This window comes from Rhyacophila brunnea, unplaced genomic scaffold (assembly GCF_057557595.1).
Source record: "Rhyacophila brunnea isolate RB1 unplaced genomic scaffold, BYU_Rbru_1.0 scaffold_11, whole genome shotgun sequence".
NCBI lineage: Eukaryota > Metazoa > Arthropoda > Insecta > Trichoptera > Rhyacophilidae > Rhyacophila > Rhyacophila brunnea.
The window spans coordinates 9,507,786-9,528,749 of record NW_028232763.1 but is presented as its reverse complement, the minus strand read 5'-3'; the positions used below and the strand labels follow the sequence as shown (position 1 = coordinate 9,528,749).

Genomic DNA, 20,964 nt, shown 5'->3' with positions numbered 1-20,964 from the left:
TGCTTTATAAAGAAACGAATATACAATAAATAATAAACCTAAAAATAAATTCGGTTTCTACAGCTTACACCAAAACAATATTCCATAACATCATGGGTCACAACTTCCGATTAAACCAGGGGCGGGCAAACTTTTTGGATGGAGGGCCGAATTCAAGAATTCAAAATGAGCGGCGGGCCGCAAGTAAAATACCATTTTTAGATATACACTATTTATTATCACGAAAAATAAACATTACAAAAAAATTAATGAGAAGAATGAAAGTGTTGTACATTTTTTCAAATTCAGGTGTTAATTTTGTGGTTGATATTTTCAAAACTGCTTGTAAATGGGCATCGGAGATACTTGATCGTAAAGAATTTTTATTGAGGTTCATGATCAAAAATGTTTGTTCACATATATAGATAGGTTGATCCAAAAACAACGAACATTTTTCTTGCATAATCTTTAAGTTGTTCGAATTTGTCTGAATTAAGGGCATTGTACAATTTGGATATATCTTCACGACGATGCAATTCTCTTAAATCAGTGTCACACTGCAGACCAATAATCTCAAGTTGTAGCTCTGTCAGTACACTATCAATATCTATTGAAAATGGATCGCGTACTGTTGCTAAACTTGTCTCAATTTTTCGGAAGTTACCAAATCTTTGTAAAAAATCGTCATTCAGAGCTTTAATAATTTTAGCATATTCTTCAAATTTATATTCTGGTATATTCAGCAACTTCAAAGTTGGAAAGTGGTCCACGTTCTTATTAGATATTTGTCGAAGGAACAACTTGAGTTTTAATTGAAATCCAGTCAAACTCTTCACCATATCGTGGGCATATATTTTTTTCCCTTGCAACGCAGAGTTAAAAGTATTTAAATGTGTCACGATGTTCAACATAGAAAATAGTGGTTACATAGTGTGAGACGAGACGCAAGGAAGACGTACTGAGATAATACATTAACGAAACAACAAATTCTTAAAATTTTAATCTATTGTCAATATTTTTTAAAAAAAATATAAAAAAAGTTATTCGTAATCAGAAGTACAATTAATGATGGCGGGCCGCAAAAAAATACCCGGCGGGCCACATGCGGCCCGCGGGCCGCAGTTTGCCCTCCCCTGGATTAAACACAGGAAAAAAATCACCATCACCATCCGCGGTAAAATATACAAAGATTTACATGAAAACATTTTAAATTTTCTTATGAAATTATCTTCTATAGGTACAGGGAACTCAGAATAATGAAAACTGAAATACCTAACGGGTGTGGAGACGCAGGCAACCGTTCTCGAGTATGGAAAAATACGGAGTAAACTTAAACATGTGTCAAGAATACATCATATGTCGAATACTGACAACTGCTCTCGGTTTATTGACGCTCATTTAATATTGGTGTATTGAAGGTTGCAACACACACTATTGCACGTCTATAATGCGTGGTTCATTTTTGTAGCACCCTCACACATTCAAAACCCTGCGTCAAAATGTAATGTATTGGAATATAGCCTATCGGAATTATATTTATTAATCTGTTCTGTGCTTATATATCTTGGTCTGGTTGACGCATTATACTAAACAAGGCGGTAATAGTTATTTTATAACTTTTGTAAAATGCAAAATAAAAAGATTTATAGGTATATTAATTATTTACCTGTATTCGAAATATAAAAATCGAATAATCACATGTCTAAAGCCAAAAGTACCTAGTAGTTAGGTATACATTTTAATATGTAATTTTATATCGACTAGGTCGACTAGGGCATATAAGAATAAATACAATATAAATCTTTAATAAAGGAAAACATTTAATAATTACACCCTGCCATAAATCACAGGGGAGTTTCGTCCCCTATGTATAAAAATACAAATAAAACACTACTGCAATCATTGCCAATAAAAAGGTCCTTCCGTACGACAAGATTATTTTATAGGCGTGCTTTTTATACCCCGGAGGTGAAAAAATCGCTGTAAAAAGGGAATATTTTTTGTTTGGCTATCAACCCTGTCGTAATAATATACGGCGGCCGTAAGATTTACGAGTGAATTGTACAGGGATGAAAATATGTAACCCCTAAATTTTTCACATGCTTTTGTGGTTGTTCAGTCTCTCCTATCCTGTTTAACTTACGTATGTACTCTATAGAATAGATTTGCAATAATTTAAGTACATAGCTGTAAAAAATGCAATACATATTTGATATAACATTTATGTAGTTAAGATAGATTCATTATTACGGTATTAAAAATTCTGTATAATTCCTTAATAATTAGAAGTCAGCTTGAGAGTTGGTGGATTGTTTGGGTCCCGCATTAGTTGAAATACGATTTTATGGTGGAGAAAGTTCAAAAGAAATTTATATATATAGTAGATACTATCCGTGAGTTTATTCAACTGGCTTCCTCTTAGGTATGCTTAGGTAAATACTGTAGTTTAAACACTAGGCGTTATTTATATAGGGCCGCGTATTTTTTCCGACTTATAGGCGGTGAAAATGAGAAATCTGCCATTCTTGGTAGTATCGACCTCTGTATCCCTGATAACTATCTTAGAAATAGGGAGCATCAATGTTATTTGTTCTTCCAAGGTGCAGAACTAACCTGCCAACTGCCGATGGCGAGGGCAATGACTCTCTTCAACCAAATCACTTCGGATATTGACATATTCCACCTGCGTGAGGATGTGTATAGGTGGCCATTGTTTTATAAATTCTTAAAATGTATCTCATTTATATTTTTTTGTATTTACTCTTTACTACCTTTAATAATCTAATACTGATATATTTCTTTTTTATATAATACGGTTTTTATAATATTTCTTTGCTTATAAATGTCATGTTGCGAATGTCTTAAATTGATAATTTGTAATGTTCACCATATGTAAAGAAATAAATAAAATTAGAATTTGAATTATAAATTATGATTTGAGAAATCCAAAAACTTTACATACGAATTGTAAAAAAGGACCCTGATGGTGTGAACTGGCAATCTTGGTAGAAAGATATTAATAATAATTGTATGACGTTATTGTAATATAATTTTAATACACCTTATTTAACAATATCAATTTTTTCGATGAAATGGGCTGTTTCATATTTTAATTAATAAAATGTACGTGGTATTAAATAATATAAAACTCTAATATGAAGACCAAATCCTTATTATTGTGCTGTGCTGCAAGCATTGACACCGAATCTGCGGTTTTCCGGTCTGCTCGTCGCACTGGTAACCTGGTTCAAAAACTTAGGTGCCACAGTCGCCGACGATGGTGGTAACATGAATCCGCATATGGCGTGGGTGCATTCCGCCAACTTGGAGTCGCAAGACATTGATTAATTGGGCTTCAATTATTCGAAGAACTCAGCATGCGCCACCTTTGGTTCGCTAGTAGGTATACCCGGAATTTTGTCTTATAATTACCTATAAAAACCATACATATATTATTTTATTATGACGTAATAATTGAAATGATGGTAATATATTTTAAAGAATCGATAATATTAATATTTATAAAATAACATATGTAGGTAGGTACTTATGTATTTCATTTTCGCGTTTTATCAAAATATTTTGATAATAATACTTATATTATATTGGTGATTTTAAATTTTCCCAGAAACAAATTAATAATACAATAAAAATAATTAGTCACACAAATCGAACACGTTTTTAATTATCTCGTGTTTCGTCATATTAAATTATTACGTATGGTATTGGAAACAATAAATATTATAATTGGCTCATTTCAGAGGCCATGTAAAAGGGTTTCCGATCCGCATTGTGTATTTAGGAAAAAGTAAATATTGTTTTAAAAAAGGTTCCTAGGGGTAATAAAAATATCGTATGAAATGATACTTTTCAAGAATGAAATTTTTCCTGCCACATGTTTTCTTTTTCCTTTCTTCTATTTTGAAGTTATACTTATTTTGGCGCGTTTGGGAAAACAGATCAGAGTGTATTTTTGGCGTGTGGCTGAAGTTGCGCGCGGCGATGCAACAGAATTTATTATTATAATAATTATTCATTAGATTTGAGGCTATATTTATGTAAGTATTATTTATGAGTAAAATTATGTATCAATATATAAATAATTTTTGTGAATGTTGAGTTGGTAAATAATTCAAAAAATGGTAGGTATGTTGTAAATTTACAATATTTACACACTTCATACACAAAAATACATATTTTTACAGTTTAAGGTAATATTTGTCGCATATCCCATGTCAATTTATTTATTAACGGTTTATAATAATTGAAGACAATAATAATAATTATTATGTTTCATCACAAAAGCCAATATCACGTTTCATTTAAACCATTAAATATGCTATGTTTTACTTTTGATTTATAATAAATTATTATTGTTAACGAAAATAGTTGCACAGTCATCTGTTTAAGAAAAGATGGTCGAAATAGCGGTTTGCTAAATTTTTCAAACACAGGTTTTGAGATTTTTTTCTTCCAAAGAAGGTACATTCTGCAATAATATTATTTATTCGCATACATAATATTATTGCTGACGGTACCTATATCGATAAAACACCCTTGAGACTGAAATGAATATAATCATAATAACACGCCAATAAAATTATTTTTTTTATTAATTCATCATGGGCACTTTTGAATCGATTATAACCGCTGTATGGCAAAGATTAGTTTTTTGTTTTGTCACGCCAAAGAGGTATAACTTCTAACGCGTGTACACATACCGATTTTTTTCTTCTTTTCGTTGACTATGCAGGTAAATAAAATACATATTGCAACTGCATATTATGTGAACAAATGTTCACATTCTATTTTCAAATTAAATTTAAAATCAATTTGTATTTATAACTAGGTAGGTACATAGTTCTTACTTACTCACCCTGTCATATTTCAAATTTGGAATTATAAGGCAAGTACCTATAGAAGATTGTTGTATCACTGCTTGATAGGGAGAGTAGAATACAATGAAATATGCGTTACATAAAAGTACCACACAATTATGACATGTGCTTATAATTAGACAATAAGGTTGTAGTACATTAATACATGGAGCCAGCACACCATGCCGGCCTGCTAAACATACAGGGTCTGACTGCCTGATACCTACAACTCTCGGGTGAGTGACGAGTGACGACACTATTCAATCATCGCCTTCTCCCGCTTATCGATAGGCTTCTCTTTTACATGAAACTGTCGCTGACTGAGGTTCCGTGTGACCATATTAGAATTTCTATACTATAACATTCGACTGATTGGACAAAAATTTGGACTCAGCGCTCGAAATGGAATATTTTACGAACCGGAGCGCTCAATATTTTGTGAAAATGTTAAAATAGTTATCTAATTGGTTGCGTATTTTATAAAAATAAGTGTGTTATGCCGTGTCCACATTGGCAACAAGTTGCTGGCAACCTCATTAAATTTCGATTTTTTGTCAAACAAATTTTGATAATTATCGTGAAATTTAATGAGGTTACCAGTGTGGACAAACTTTTAGATTTTTACGTTAAATGGCAAATCTATCTCACTGTCAAATTAATAATATGTCCACGAGACGGAGCGATAATTTTGGAGATTTTACGAACCGGAACGACGCTGCGGTACGTTCCGGTCCATTTCGAGTCCTACATTTGGTTATATTATATAATACAAATTTTCAAGGTAATCATATTTATAGATAAACATAAAACACAACTCAATCTTAACATTACTATTAATAAATTTAAGTTAGTTCATAGTGTAAGAAATGACCAGAAGTCGTTTCCGGTCTATTCCAGAAGTGGAGTCATTTTACAGGATACTAAAAGTGATATGGAATATTATTAAATTGATCATGAATGTCCACCAAACATACGACAAATCTAGTCTAGTCTTGCTGCTCTCAGATCATCTTAATGTTATTGGATGAGTGGCAGAATGTTCCTTTCTAAAGCCATGGATTCGATTTCTACATCTGGAAAATTCAGATGTTGCCTTTATAAATTATATTCGCATTAAATGAGAAAAATGTTATGAATAATAATTTATCGTAAAAAAACCCCAAAAGAAACCTATTCGGAAAGTAGGTAACCAGATTCTATAACAGATTTTATAACGAACGCTAATGACACTGCGTTTAATAAATATCAAATATTACAGTATTACCTAATACTATCTACCGAGGGTACTTGATAGAATTTGAATTTAAATTCTAATGGATTTAAGTTTTGTACTGTTCCATTTGGGGCGTTTTTGTGACCCCGGTTTCGCCTTTCGGCATCTTCTAACTTATATAATAAATTAATACAATAAAGTAGTATTGTTGTTTTTATTTAATAAAACGCAATTTTTTATAGTACTTATTCCACTTTTAATTAATATATTAGGACTGGTTTCGTCCGCCTCAGTGAGACATTTTCAACTGAATACATTTTTTTTAAAACAATATAATAAAAAAAATATAAAATACAAAAAAAAAAAATGTATTCAGTTGAAAATGTCCCACTGAGGCGGACGAAACCGGTCCTAATATATTAATTAAAAGTGGAATAAGTACTATAAAAAATTGCGTTTTATTAAATAAAAACAACAATACAATGCAGTTCCACCATGAATTGACAGTTAACAAAATAAAAGAAAATAAAACAATAAAGTAGGTAAAAACTTTATCACCTACCTATTAAGTCAAGGATCACAATAAAAATATAACAAAAAAATTATGAATAGTTGAAGAGTTTGTAAAAACCCGTCTCACTAACAATATATTCAATAAGCGTTTACATCGTGAAACCCTAATAATAGATCATTAGATAATAATCAATTACACAACATTCTATTACCTACTACATTCAAGACTGGTGTAAAATCGTCAATACTTGGGAAAACAATGGAAATGTATTGGGAATATAATGGAGTTAATTATTGAGATATATCTATAATATCAGTGAACATACATAATTCTGAAAACACTCATGAGAAAATAATTATAGCCAATAGAAAAAATATTTTTCGAAAAAATGCACAGGGCGCGAAACCCAAGATTTTTTCTATTGGCTATATTTTCTTATGAGTGTTTTCAGAATTATGTATGTTCAATAATTAGAATGGTACACTCTTAAATCTTTTGAATTATTCGTTGAATAAAAGAAATAGTTAATTAAAAAAATAATAAAATCAGCCTTTAAACAGTTATATTTTTTTTCGACCATGTCCGATCCTAATAGGATCATATTATGGGCCTCCACAGAGTAAAGGTTCGTATTAACAGATTTTGTTTTTTTCGAGAAATGGCTGTCAGCCACTTGCTCAACCTATTAGGTTGTCAGACCCAGGATTCGAACCTGGGACCCACGGCGTGATAGTGCAACGCTCAAGCCGCGCGGCCACCGTCGGCCGTCTTTAAACAGTTATATCAGTTAAACAAAATATTCTTACGTTAAGTTAGAATTAACTATATTCGTTGTCAGTGTGTATTTACCTTTTGAAGAGTGGACATCGTGCCTGAAGATGCTGAAAGGCGAAACCCGGGTCGCAAGAAACGATTCAAATGGAATAGTACAAATCTAAAAATCAATTGGAATTTAAATAATATTACATTGAAATTGGTTCGTTATCCCTGGTGCATTTCATAACTTTATTTACGTGGTTTAATTTGTATTGAATTTACATTTTCACAATGATTAATGATAATAATATATCTCTTTTATAAACATAATAATTACATTATATTGCATGATACACGATGTACAATGAATGTAAAATTTAATTATATATTTGTATTATTGTATATTATACCATAAACATTGCTGAAGCGTTCATTTATGATTCAAACACTTGGAATATCGCTCAATATCAATTGAGTGACTGTAACTCCAGAATATTGTAGTATTCTTTAAATTGAGTATAAAATGAAATTTTCAATATTTTGGTATATGTGTTTTTCATTAGCGAGTGTGAATTATGCTGGTAAACGCAAGGCACAAGGAAAAGTACGTACAATCATATAAAACTATGAAAAAAATATGTATCTATATAAAGTGAATTCACAAGATTTTTTAGAAATAGTCAATTTATTATCAAATTTATTCAACACATTTAAAAAATATATATATAACGTTTATTCTCTCATATTATTATCACTTAAGCTTACATCATTGTCAACCGAGGACGATACATTGCTGAATGAAGGAATTTCCAACCTGAATTCATTCTTGCCGGTCTAGTGCGTTGCGATACCATATACTCCCGTATAATATAACTTATTGATCGAGAGGCATCTAGGTTTACCTTTCTGACGTTTCCCACATCTTGGTACCATTGTATGACTACATTTGTTCAGCGATTGTCTTTTATTCGATCGGGATTTTCCATCCTGCTCCAATATTTCTCAATACACTCAATCGATTCCTTTTGCAGTCTATCTCTAGGTGGCTTCCGATAGGTTTCCACCTGGCTAGGATATTTAGTGCCTTATCGTTTTACATAATAATATTATATGGTAACAGGACTCTTTTCTTTTATTTTTATGGAAATGTAGATTTAAAAAAATATTAATTAATAAAATATCTGATAATAAATATAATATAAAATTATTTTATTAATCAAAAGTGAAAATTGAGCTCCTATTCTTAAATCTTGTGAATTATTCGTTGAATAAAAAAAGTGTTAATTAAAAATTATTAGCAAGTTCAAGTAAGTCGCAACAAAAAATCTTGGAGTGATCCGTGACATCGGTTAGTAATTAAAGTAATACCTACTTTGATTTAAAATACAAAAGCCGATCGCCAATAGTAGCTCAATTTGGAAAGCGCTTCAGTGAGTATTAAAAGACATTAGTTAAAAATTGTCCCAATTAAGTATGACTCCTTTAGCATAGTGGTCTATGTGCGTGGGCGCACCCGAGAGATGCAGGCTCGATTCCTGCGGGGTGTCTTACTTTTTTCAATTTTTTTTTCTATTGGTTATAATATTATATTTTCTCAGAAGTGTTTTCAAAATTAAGTATGTATAAATATAGTGTATTTTCTGTTACTCGCTTACTTCACCCTATCACGGTTCAGTGTTACACGCCATTACAGAGTGACTCCATTTTCCTCGGCGCCGCGTCAGCCATACAGCGCGTAGATTATTCTTTTTATTATTGCTGCAAGGTGAGGAAGAATCCGCAATGACTAAATGATCTATGGCAGTGGTTCCCAAAGTTGACTGGGCTCCGACCCATCTAACAAAAAATTTCCAATCTTAGGACCCACCACTTAGCTGTCTTAGAGAAAAGAGGGCATACATATTGGTAATGCTCAGATTCCCTAGTGGCGAGTCGTGGAACTACTTATTGCTGTGTTATTTGTTCTAATTGAAATAAAAAAAATATTTTTTATAAGTGTTAACAATATGAATGAAAGACTGTTGAAATAAGAAAAACAACTTAAATAAAAAAAATATATTACTTAAATACCTACACCTGCAAGGTTTTTTTACAAAGTTATTTCAATGGGAAGGATGTATTTGTTTCTTATTTATCTTCATTACAGTTTTAGCATCAACTTCAACTTTAGTTACTTTTAATCGCAGTGAGTTTGATATATCCAATTTATTTCGGTATTTAGTTTTAATGTTAACCATAGCCGAAAATCCGACCTCACATATATATGAGGTAGTAAAGAGGAGGAGGACTTTCATAGCTTCATCGAACAGGCAAGGATAATTATCAGCAACCGAGAGCCAGAATTTCGTTAACTGTTTACAATTGAAACTATTTTTCAGTGACGTAGCTTCTGATAAATCAATGAGTTCTTCACTTGCTTTTGTTGACATACTAGTTGGTAAGTCGTCTTGAAATGGGTTACAAATCCAACGCAACGAATCAAACTTTTTCATCTCTTCTCCAAAATAGTCGTCAAAGTTATTTATTAACAGTGATAAATGACTGGAAATTTCAGACAGTACGTTCATCTTAGGCTGCACTTGGTTTTCAATAATAAAAGTTTCAAGTGTTTCAAAACAATCATACTTGCTATTCTCAATACAACTTTTCCACAACATAAGCTTTTTCATGAACGCTCGAATTTTATCGTGAACTGCAAAATTATTTTTTTAAATTCATGTATACAGTGGCGAGGGCCCACTCAATATTCGCTCGCGACCCACTGGTGGGTCGCGACCCATAGTTTGGGAAACCATGATCTATGGTATTATTGTAACCTATATCATAGTTTATAGTAATTCTTATAAAATAATGTCATTGTCCCGTGGAACTCGTGGAATTATTGATATAATCCGACCATCTGGAAGAAGGTCTTCATCGTTTTCTCCAATGTTCAGATTGACTATAAGTAATACATTATGTAAGCCCAATTTCAAGTAGGCTGTGATCATACTCTCCCATTGTTATATTTGGCTGCGATTTCTCAAAGAAAATGTATGTTTTAGTTTTTCCTCGTCAACATATTTTCCTACTATATAAATAGTCTACTATGCGACGGTAAAGGGAAACTACGCCTCGGTTTAAAGCGTAGGGATTCACATCTTCTCTTTCTCTCACTCCTGCCTCAGGTTATCAGTGATCCAATACGAACCAAGCGAGACGGGGTCTCGACGTCTAGCTCCTGTTTAACTTGAAAACAACTTTAAAGTAAGCTTGTTAAACAAATAAAAATACGCATGGTCTCACGGTCCATATGGTGCGATCGACCGGTCGATCTCGAGCGACGCGTTGAATATATTTGCAATATTGCAATACCTACATGAAATGAAAAATCTCAATATTTTAATTTGAATATAGGTGACATATGAAATAAATTGGAGCAGCGGTTTTCAACCTTGTGAAGATTTTGAAAACAAAATCGTTTCCATGGCAGGTGTAAAACTTATAAGGGATGCTCAGCACAGCACCCTACTGTCAGGTGAAATGGAATTCTTTGCACCTGTTGTCACCGGAACTTCAGTGAGTACTAAATTATTATGATTTAATTATTATTAGACTTTCCGATTTCAATTCCTGGTGAGGTCACAATACATATTTTATATTATGTGTATTTTTAGGCGGGGTGTTTCTGTCTTGTATTACTTCACTATTGTAATTGGTGCCTTCGTGGCCTGTTGTAGGGTCTAACTCTAACATAATCGATTCAGCCACTGTGACTCGTCCGCCGGCTGAATTTGGAACTAATCTCACAACAATGCAAAAGTCACTTAAGGAGTTGTCAAACGAGGTCTCTAACTCCTGCACGCAGTGAACAAATAATACTTGCAGATCTGTGATTGAATTGCGATGTGAATTGTTAGGTTAAATGACGTTTATAGACTAAATTTAAGAATGCACAATTCTTTATTAAATATGAATACGCATAAAAAACATCAGAAATATGTCATATTACAAAAAACGTAGAATGAAAATTTCATTGTGATTAAGAATTTTATTGACAGCTCCAATGTGCGGCCAAGTATATTAGAACGGCCTATATAGACATCTGGATGATACTGAGTAAGCCACTGATGATGTTGTTGATCAGCAGTTTGGTCGGTAACCCTCATCAACTGGAATGTATTGAAAGCGAGTTACCCTTCAGTACAGTCTGAGGTTATTCCAAATATGAATGTTGTACACTTCTCTTAAAAATAATTTACATTTTTGTCATTTGAAATTATCCTCATTTACTTTGATAGTATGTAGTTGCCATTGATAAATATTTGGCAAGTAAAAAGTTAAACACGCTCGCAGATATTAGGCTGTATTCACACAATGTCATGTCGCAGTGTGTCGGTCTGTATGATGCAAACCTGTGTTGCGTCTATAGCTACGTCTACATTAATTGATCGATTGATCTTCCACTTTAGGTACTTCAAATTTTAAATTATGATTTTATCACTGAGTAGTTTTCCGCATGCTTTAGGTTGAAAGCGTGTTATGCACCGCATCATTTTTCGCCAAACATTCGGTTGGCAATACTGACATGATGTTTAAAAGATGTCCATCAGTGATGGAACTATGGGCGCTAGCACTTTTATTACAAAAAACGGCCATTTAGGAACCGGTTTGAGGCATGTAATGCGATGAGTGTATCTAGCAAACGAACTAATGCCCGAATGTATATATCAACCAGATGAGCATTTTAGACTCGCTAGTTCCGTTAGAGGTTGCAGGGGCCTTATGTTAGAACTTGCGAGTTGTAGTCGCCCGGTCGACATGACGTCATATGATATCATTGTGACGTACTACCGGAGTGATAATAGCATTCGAGAAAATAACGCTACTAAAATAGTGGCGTTATCCATTGTCCCCATACACAAATAGGTGTTTCAGCATAATAATATCTATGGTGAGCCGTGTGCGTTGGACGGCTTGCCTCGAGCGTGTATTGGCTGACGTCACAATTACGTCATGTCGTCGGGTGACTTAATATCACTAGTTAGAACATAGGGCTGCAGTAACGTAATCATTTTTCAGATGATTGTCGTAGTTGAAAAGGAAACCGCGCAAGGAAAAGTAATTGGCTACACAATGGATGTTCCGGATATTTGCGATCACGTAGGTGAAGCTGGAATGCCGTGGTCAACATTCTTTGAAGTCATGAATCTCGACCCTCGATCTTGTCCACTACCAGCGGTACGTATATCAAAATTCATATGTTGTCGATTTTGAAAAAGTCACTTTGTTTGCTTCTTATATGGATAGATACCGCAGATTTACAGAAGTCACTTACATCAATGCTTTTCAAACTTCTCGAATCACGGCATCCTGAAAAAATACATGTTCCGAACAGACATTTTTTTCTGGTTTCTTCCCAAAATTATGTTTTGGGACTAATTTTGTTTTTTAGGGTCGCAAAGCCTAAACTATTACGTACCTTATTCCGGATCGCAGGGCTAAAAGGTTAATAACCACTATCTTATTCAAGAATGGATAAAAACCAATCATCCACGATAAAAGTTATTTAATTGGCTGGGGGTGATCTCGAATAATTCAAGATTTTAAAAGATACACTTTTATCCGTATAACCAAAAGTTATTCGTAGTAAAACGAAGTGATCAATGTATAATTATTATTTTATAGCATAGTGATTATTAATTTTATTCAATGTCGCAGTGAATAGGTTTGTATTTTTATCAATTAGGTGAATATGGTGAATTGTCCGAGTACGGCATTGGGCATGTTTTGCAAAACCAGACATATTTTTGATATTTATTTTTATTATATTATAATAAGTATATAATATTATTATGTAGAGCAAGTAGAAATTGACCAATCAAAACCAGATAAACGTAACAATTTTTGATACCTAATAAAAATAATGATCAAAATTAATGTTCCATCAAACACATACAAGCACATACTATTTTAAGTTTTCTACAATGTATTTTTTTAAATGTATTGAAGGTATTTTCTAGAAATGTAGGCAATGTAAAATTGATTAATTAAACACTGCCAAATAGCATTTGCGCTACAAAAACTGATTAAAAATATGTTCACATACCTACATGTTTTTAGTTTTTTCAATGTAATCATATTAACATGTCTGGTTTTGATTCAATACGTCTAAAAAAAGCCAACTTCTCTGTTTAGTCTTCATTGCCAAGGATTTTATTCAATTTTTTCTACTCCACTCCAAGCACTGCAATAAATGATTTTTTTCCTGGTATTTATGTACTCAACTTCTTTTCATAATTCAATAAGCTGCTGTTATGTTATTGTACGTTTTCATCATTTTCATTTAAAATTTAACGATGAATTTTTTGTTGTTGTTGTTGTAGTAAAATTACATTTATTGTGTTATGTTTTAGCCGAGTTTTGTCGCATATCTAAATTAGTCTTGACTGCAACACGTTAAATCATATCGTATCACAAAACACATGTAATTTAATGCACCTCTGCATCCATCTCGAAAGTAACATTTTAGTTTGAAAAAAAATAGCTGCAGTCGCAAGCAAAAAAATTCACTTGACATGTGGCGCAGGTATAATAGGTATTTTGGCTAGCCGCGTGACGTCACTGTCCCGGTATGGTATCGTCTATCCGCATAGAAGAAATATGCGCATTGCGTATATAAGAGACTTCATGACAAATAAAATTCATGTGTATAATTATAACAGTGAATACAGAAATTCTTGAGACTCCTTTACATGAGGTTGTATGGATACTATCCGTGGCTTTATCCAACTGCCTTGCTCTTAGATATGCTTACATACTGCAGTCTACAATTTAGAAAAGATCCTTATTTAGCTACGTATTTTTTTAGACTTATAGGTACGAGGCATAAATGAGAACTCTGCCATAATGGGCAGTGTCGACCTATATGTCCCTGATAACTATCTTAGAAATAGAGAGCATCGGTTGTTTATTCTCCCAAGGTGCAGAACCAACCTACCACTGGTAATGCCAATTGGGAGGGCGATAACTATGTTCAACCAAATTGCTTCGGGTGTTGATATATTCCAATTGCGTGATCGAGAGTTTAGGTGGGCGCTATTTAATAAATTCTTAAAATAGGGCCTCCTTAGCAAACTCGGTGTACTTCTTTGAACTTGTATAGATGTATAATTGTATTGTCACTGCTTTTGTATATTTATATTATGTTATCTATTTATATTTTCATTTTCATCGCTTTTATTACTTTTTCTTTTTTCTTTTATTTTGTTAACTGTCAATTCATGGTGGAACTGCATTGTATTGTTGTTTTTATTTAATAAAACGCAATTTTTTTTTCCACTTTTTCCACTTTTCTTATTGTTATATTATTTCTATCGCTTTGAATTTTGTTTGATAAATATTGTTTTAAAAAAATGTATTCAGTTGAAAATGTCCCACTGAGGCGGACGAAACCGGTCCTAATATATTAATTAAAGTGGAATAAGTATTATAAAAAAATGCGTTTTATTAAATAAAAACAACAATACTTTTTCTTTTCTTTATAATAATGTTTCATGTCATTTTGTGAACGTCTTAAACTTATAATTTGTAATGTCCATAATATGCTAAAAATAAATAAATTGAAATTGATTTTTTTAGAGGACATATCCTATCAAAGAGGTGAAATTGAACCTGACATTTGCGACGGCGACATTCACGCGAGATAATATCGGCGAATATGTCTGCAATATACAAATGCAGCACAGCGGGGACGGATTGGATGTCGTAGCTCATACAGTCGCTTGTTACAATTTCAGTTTCTCTATTGAAGAAGTCAGAAAGTAAGCCGAATAGTAAAAGTAAATGACAATAAGATAATAACATTTGGCTATAAAATTATTTAAAAATAATAATATCTGGACACATATTTTATATAAGTACATTTTAAGAAATATTCCAATTGTTACAAAATTAACTAAGAGTATTAGGCGCCGACCTATCTTAATTTGATACGTATTAATTTTATATGTTAATTTAATACCCGTTATAATAATTTGTGAATTAAATTCTGTATTCGAATAAATAAATAATATTAAAATATTTAGAGAAAAAATGCTTCAGTTTGAATAAATCAATTATTATTCCCTAATGGTAATAATACAGGAGTGTTACACCTTGTGTGCAATATGTGCGGCGCACACAGGCAGCCATGCCAAGGGCGACCGCAGACGTATTTTGAATGTATCTTATACCAACAGTGAAAAAAGGAACATTTTAAAATACATACTTTCTCAAAATGGCCAAAATCTGACATAGACACTTCACATATCTATATATTATATTATGATACAGACATAACTATTTAAAATAACATGTGATTAAGTTTATTCGGGAATGGGACGACTGACCTCAGGACAATTGGACGCCGCACTGTCGTAGACACGTTTAGACGAGGTATTTTAATCAGTTTCTATCTACTACTATTATTTTACTCTTAACATAATATATTCTTTATCGCGGATTGAGAATTACCATGCCTAAGGCTTTATATAAAATAAAAAACTCTTTTTTCGTTGGAACTTAAACATATTATGCACGATTTAATCATTGTTTACGTCTGCATATTTACATTCTCATCAACTATTAAATCATAATATAATCATTGAAATATAAATAATAATATTGAATATTTTTTTTGAAAGTACCTATAAGTACCTAACGACTATTTATTTTCGAATTCCGTGGCGTCCAGTTGTCCGGTGCCAAATCGTCCTAGACCCGTTTATTCAGTTAAGTGATTCAGTCTCACCTAGAAGGCAATCCACTTCCCATTTTTTTGCATTTCCTGGCTGCAACTATACTACAGTAATCAGGCTTCGTGCCCTGTTGTAGTGTTAAAATAGAAAAAAGAAAGATGAAATAGACTATGGAAAGTAGTTAAATTCAATTCTATTAAAATAGCGTTATAAAATATCTGTATTATATTTTAATAGGCCATAGAGTATACGTTTTATAACTTTATTGCACTTTTTACTACACTGATACGTCTCTTTGCCTAATTACCTCGCATAAAATTAGATCAAATGATATTATAATTATATACTTATTAATAATTAAATAAATATATAATATATGTCAAAAAAACATTTTTAGAACGTTATATTACATCATTTTCATCCTGTAGCCGGAGTGCAATGTTATGAATCATATACTTTACATGGAAGATTGAGGTGGTTTTAATCAACACACTATTTCAGCACAATGGATGTAACGTGTCGATTAACCACCAATCACTAAAAAGTTCATTAAATATTTAACGCAATTCGCTACATAAGTGTAATACAAAACGGCCAGTACGTAAGCCTACTTGAAATAGCCTCGTAAAATTCCCAATAGGGTTTTCCGCTGTCAAAAAGTATCACCACCCTTGAACCTTCCAAGCCCTTGAATAAAAGAACACGTTTTCCCCATTCGTTTTTCTTTCATCTGAAAACCCCTTATTTGTCTCGACATGTCGACCAGTGGATGTATGGGTCTATGCCATGTGAGGTAAGCATCATTTAATATTGAAATATTGTAGAAATCTCCAGTAACAGTACATTTAAAATATATTATATTATATGTCTGTTACATATATATTTATTCAAATTTTCGTTTAGCTACCAAATGTTTTAAACACCATATAAAATATCGAATAAACTAGTGCACTGGTAGTACAATTTTATTCCAATTTTATTCTAATAATATTGAAGTCTCTATTGAACTATTTCTTTTTTTTTATTCACTGATAACATTAGATCACTATGACATTATTAGTGGCTATCTGACCGGACTATTTTTCTTTCCACGTAGTAATATTTGAAGTTTTGGAGAAGTTGTCATTATTGTCAGTTGGGCTCTGTTAAGCGCAGAGGTGAGTTGATATCTCTGTATCGTTATTTTATTCGTTTGATTTTAAATAGAATAGTAAAATTGTAAAACATTACTAAAAACTCTATGATTCTACTTGAAGATGAATATTTTCCCAAGCACGAAAAAAAACGATAGAAAATTACGATTATGATGAATTATGAAGACAACGAAGAAACCATAATTATATAACTACCTAAACCGATAATATAATGTTTTTCTAACTTCAGTTCAGGTATGTATAGTGGAACAACTTATCATTGAAATTGCGCTGATTGCGATTTCTTCTACTGCGCATGAATTACATAGGGTAAAATTAAATAACGTTACCATTGTTTTTCTGATTGCTCTTACATGAAGCATATTGTATCATTTTCTCTCACCCGGTGTCGCTCTAACTACGTCATAAATTTTCTGTCAAAACTATCGAACTTCACGCTTATGTGGTATGTTTATGATTGTTTATGTTAGATTGGTAATTTGCCGTAAAATTATAAACAATATATTTTATTTATATAAATATGTTGCAATGGCACATTCATCGTGTTAATTTTTATATCTTTTTATTGTCCATGGTCGTTTGTTATGAAGAGCAAATAAACACTATTAACTACGCAGAATTTCCAAGAATACTTATCACTCTAGTCGGCCTTCTTATCTTCCATGCAGCATCTCACGTATTAGTTTACGGATATTCAATACATAAAAATTTAATAATATATTGAAAAACAGTAATTAAAATAAAAAATATTAATTTAGTCAAATAACAATGGCATAAATTAATATATTATTTTCAAATTCCGGAAGAGTTGTGTAAATGCAATAAATTTAATGTCAATTCATTGTGCTTGTTATCCGGTATTCACGTATTACCTATCTATACATATATAATACTGAACAAAGGAGTATTCAGTAATTGCAGTTTTCTACAACTGTTTATATCGCTTTAAAATGATACTAAAAAATAAGTTTACATACTCGTATTACATTCGGAATTATATAATTATTACAATGCTACAATTTTATTGTTATAATAATTAATAATATATTATTTTGTTCTTGATACAATCTTGAGGGAAGTTAAGATAATATTTTTAACTGTTCTGTGTCACTTTATAAGTACATAATATTATGTTGTATAACCATTAAAACAATTTCATTGTACCGTTTTTAAGTAATATGCATTTAGATGTCGCTCGGGGCTATAATTAATAGCTGGCCAAAGACAAACGAAACTAAATTCTCACAGGTTAAGTCTAAAATAGAACAATGGTGTCTACAAAACGCGGTGCTTACCTTTTTGTTCAAGGCCTGTGTAATTATTTTTGCAACTGGATTAAAATGCAACGCCATTGAAACAAGTTCAGTCTTTTGTTGAATTGAAAATGCATTCAATAAAATGTATCAAAAGGGATATTGTTGCATTTAAACAAATGTCATAAAATGTGTAATTAACTAGCGTGCATTTATGAACGTTTAAAATTAATTTTTATAAAAGAGAATTTCATGAACACAAAATACAATAATTCTCTGCTTCATACAACAGTTTTAATTATGATGATTGTTGTTTTATGCTATTGCTTTTTAAAACTAGGCAACTATTGAATACCTACTTGATGAGTTGACTCTAACTTTCGACATCAATCTATTACATCGGTAGTCATATATTATGGCAGAAGAGACCATCTGTCATTTTCGAGAATGATCAGGAGAGCAAAAATAAGATTTCAATTTACTCTACTAAACAAAATAATTGAGTGATATAGGTACTTACATCAAATTTTAGTATTGTTTAACCTGTTGGGGTGTTATTTGTTTGGTTTAAGGAAAAAATAATCATATTCGGTTTAACCGAAATATTTGACAATATAATGCAAATGGCACCTTTTGCCATCAAAATGTTAGTGCAATTTTGTCAGATGTCTGATTTTGTCTTGTTCAGATTGGTAGTAAAAAAATAAAATTTTTCCATTATTGTGAGATTGTGTATTTAAATCGATATTTTTTAGGTTGTAGAATATAACTTTACCAGTGGTTCTCATATGCGGCCACAGTAGCTGCACAAGATCACCAGAGGACACGCTATTTTCAATTCCAAGCTATATATTGTTTATAAGGTCAAGGTGCATATTTGATGGTCCGCATGTGATGTATAACGTGCCATCTGTAAAAACCTCAGAAGTTTCTATGGCAGAAGTGCCAACTAGCATATTATAGTAGGTTATTTTTTTACATTTTCAGATGGCTCTTTCGGCATTTTTAGTGTTTGTAGTGCACTTGCAGATGTGTCCTTTTGCCACATTGAAGATCAATGTATTTCAGAGCTTTTGTAGAACAAAACATAAAAACAGAAAAATTTGCCATATGCCTACCGACATAATCATGGTCTGGGGGGGAGGGTCAATTTTGAAAAAAATATTCATAATATATTTTTATTGAATTTTTAAGCGGCGGGAAGGGACGAGGGTTTACACAATCTAGCAGATGCCATTGACCGCCTGTTTTTATAGCTTCTCGTCGCTTCAACCAGGTACATTCCTGATACCCAGATACTCCACAAGTGGTTATTGAATGCCGCATGGCTATAATCATTAGATTCGTTAGTGTCCGTTTGTGTCGTCTGCGCTGTCTTGTTTTTTAGACGCGCTGCATCGGAATATTAGAGCAAAAATTGGATCGCCCAGTTGCATCAATTTATGAGTAGCACGGGTCGTGAAGAAGAAGAAGTAATATTCCTTTTACCCTGATGTACATAATAATATAATATACTCGTATTAAATGATAATAATATGAATGACTTTATTTTACGAATAATATACATATTGATATCATATTAATTATAAAGTATATCTGAAAAAAAAAGTGTATATAGAAGACGTATATTATGTACGAATACCATAGACCAGGGGTCGGCAAACTGCGGCTCGCGAGCCATATGCGGCTCTTTGGGTATTGGTGTGCGGCCCTTTGCCATATATTCAATTCCTAATTTTTACAAAATCTTTTGTAAAATTCACAATTTTTATTTTTTGTCATTGATTTGTACACTTATTATATTATATAATGACATTATCGCAAGCCTAATTTTTCCTCCGTGATGGTTGATGCAAAAATGTATGATTATTATTGTTTTAAATCCGCCCATAGCAAAAGTCGACCAAAATTGAGGATTTGGAGAGAGAAAAATGCAATTAATTTCACAACACAAGTGGAGCGCTCGAAAAGATCTACATAAGGTAGGTACTACGATTTTTAATACATGGAATAGCTTTCCGAACTCATATTCGAGTCTACATAATATGTATATGAACAATCATTTTCAAACATGAACAATATAAATAGCATTTAGAGAAGCCAAATAACCGATGAGAATCTGGAGTCGCGCCTGAAATTAAAACTACAAGTTACATACCTAACAAACAGAAACTCTCATAAAAAATGAAAGGAAGGTCATTGATCACATTAGTTTTATAGAATGGTAAAAATTGTATGTAATTAACATTTTATAAATAAACAATTATAAAATGTAATTAATTCATTTAAATAAATCATACTATTTATAAAAAATATACGTATGGCTCTCGATTTTTTTTTAACCGTTGTGCCACTCATATTTGGCTTCTTTGGTCCAAGAGTTTGCCGATCCCTGCCATAGACTATAGAGTATAGACTAAAAATCGCCAGACACCATCGAAAAAATATTGATAAGAGAAAATTCTCTCTCATTCGAAAAAGAATTCATAGATACCTAGACA

At 32.2% G+C, this 20,964-nt stretch overlaps 1 protein-coding gene across 1 annotated transcript; it reads left to right on the top strand.

Annotated features, from left to right (window-relative positions):
- The first annotated feature begins 10,804 nt into the window (after positions 1-10,804).
- Positions 10,805-15,145, top strand: LOC147078347 (uncharacterized). The gene is made up of 3 exons (XM_085960457.1): positions 10,805-10,897; positions 12,401-12,559; positions 14,960-15,145. The coding sequence occupies exons 1-3, from the start codon at positions 10,805-10,807 to the stop codon at positions 15,143-15,145; spliced, it is 438 nt and encodes a 145-aa protein (XP_085816583.1).
- Positions 15,146-20,964: the final 5,819 nt, after the last annotated feature.

Coding starts and splice junctions, on each gene's coding strand:
- LOC147078347 (XM_085960457.1), top strand. CDS start 10,805: ATGGCAGGTGTAAAACTTATAAGGGATGCTCAGCACAGCACCCTACTG. Junction 10,898..12,400: donor CTGTTGTCACCGGAACTTCA/GTGAGTACTAAA, acceptor ATCATTTTTCAG/ATGATTGTCGTAGTTGAAAA. Junction 12,560..14,959: donor GATCTTGTCCACTACCAGCG/GTACGTATATCA, acceptor TGATTTTTTTAG/AGGACATATCCTATCAAAGA.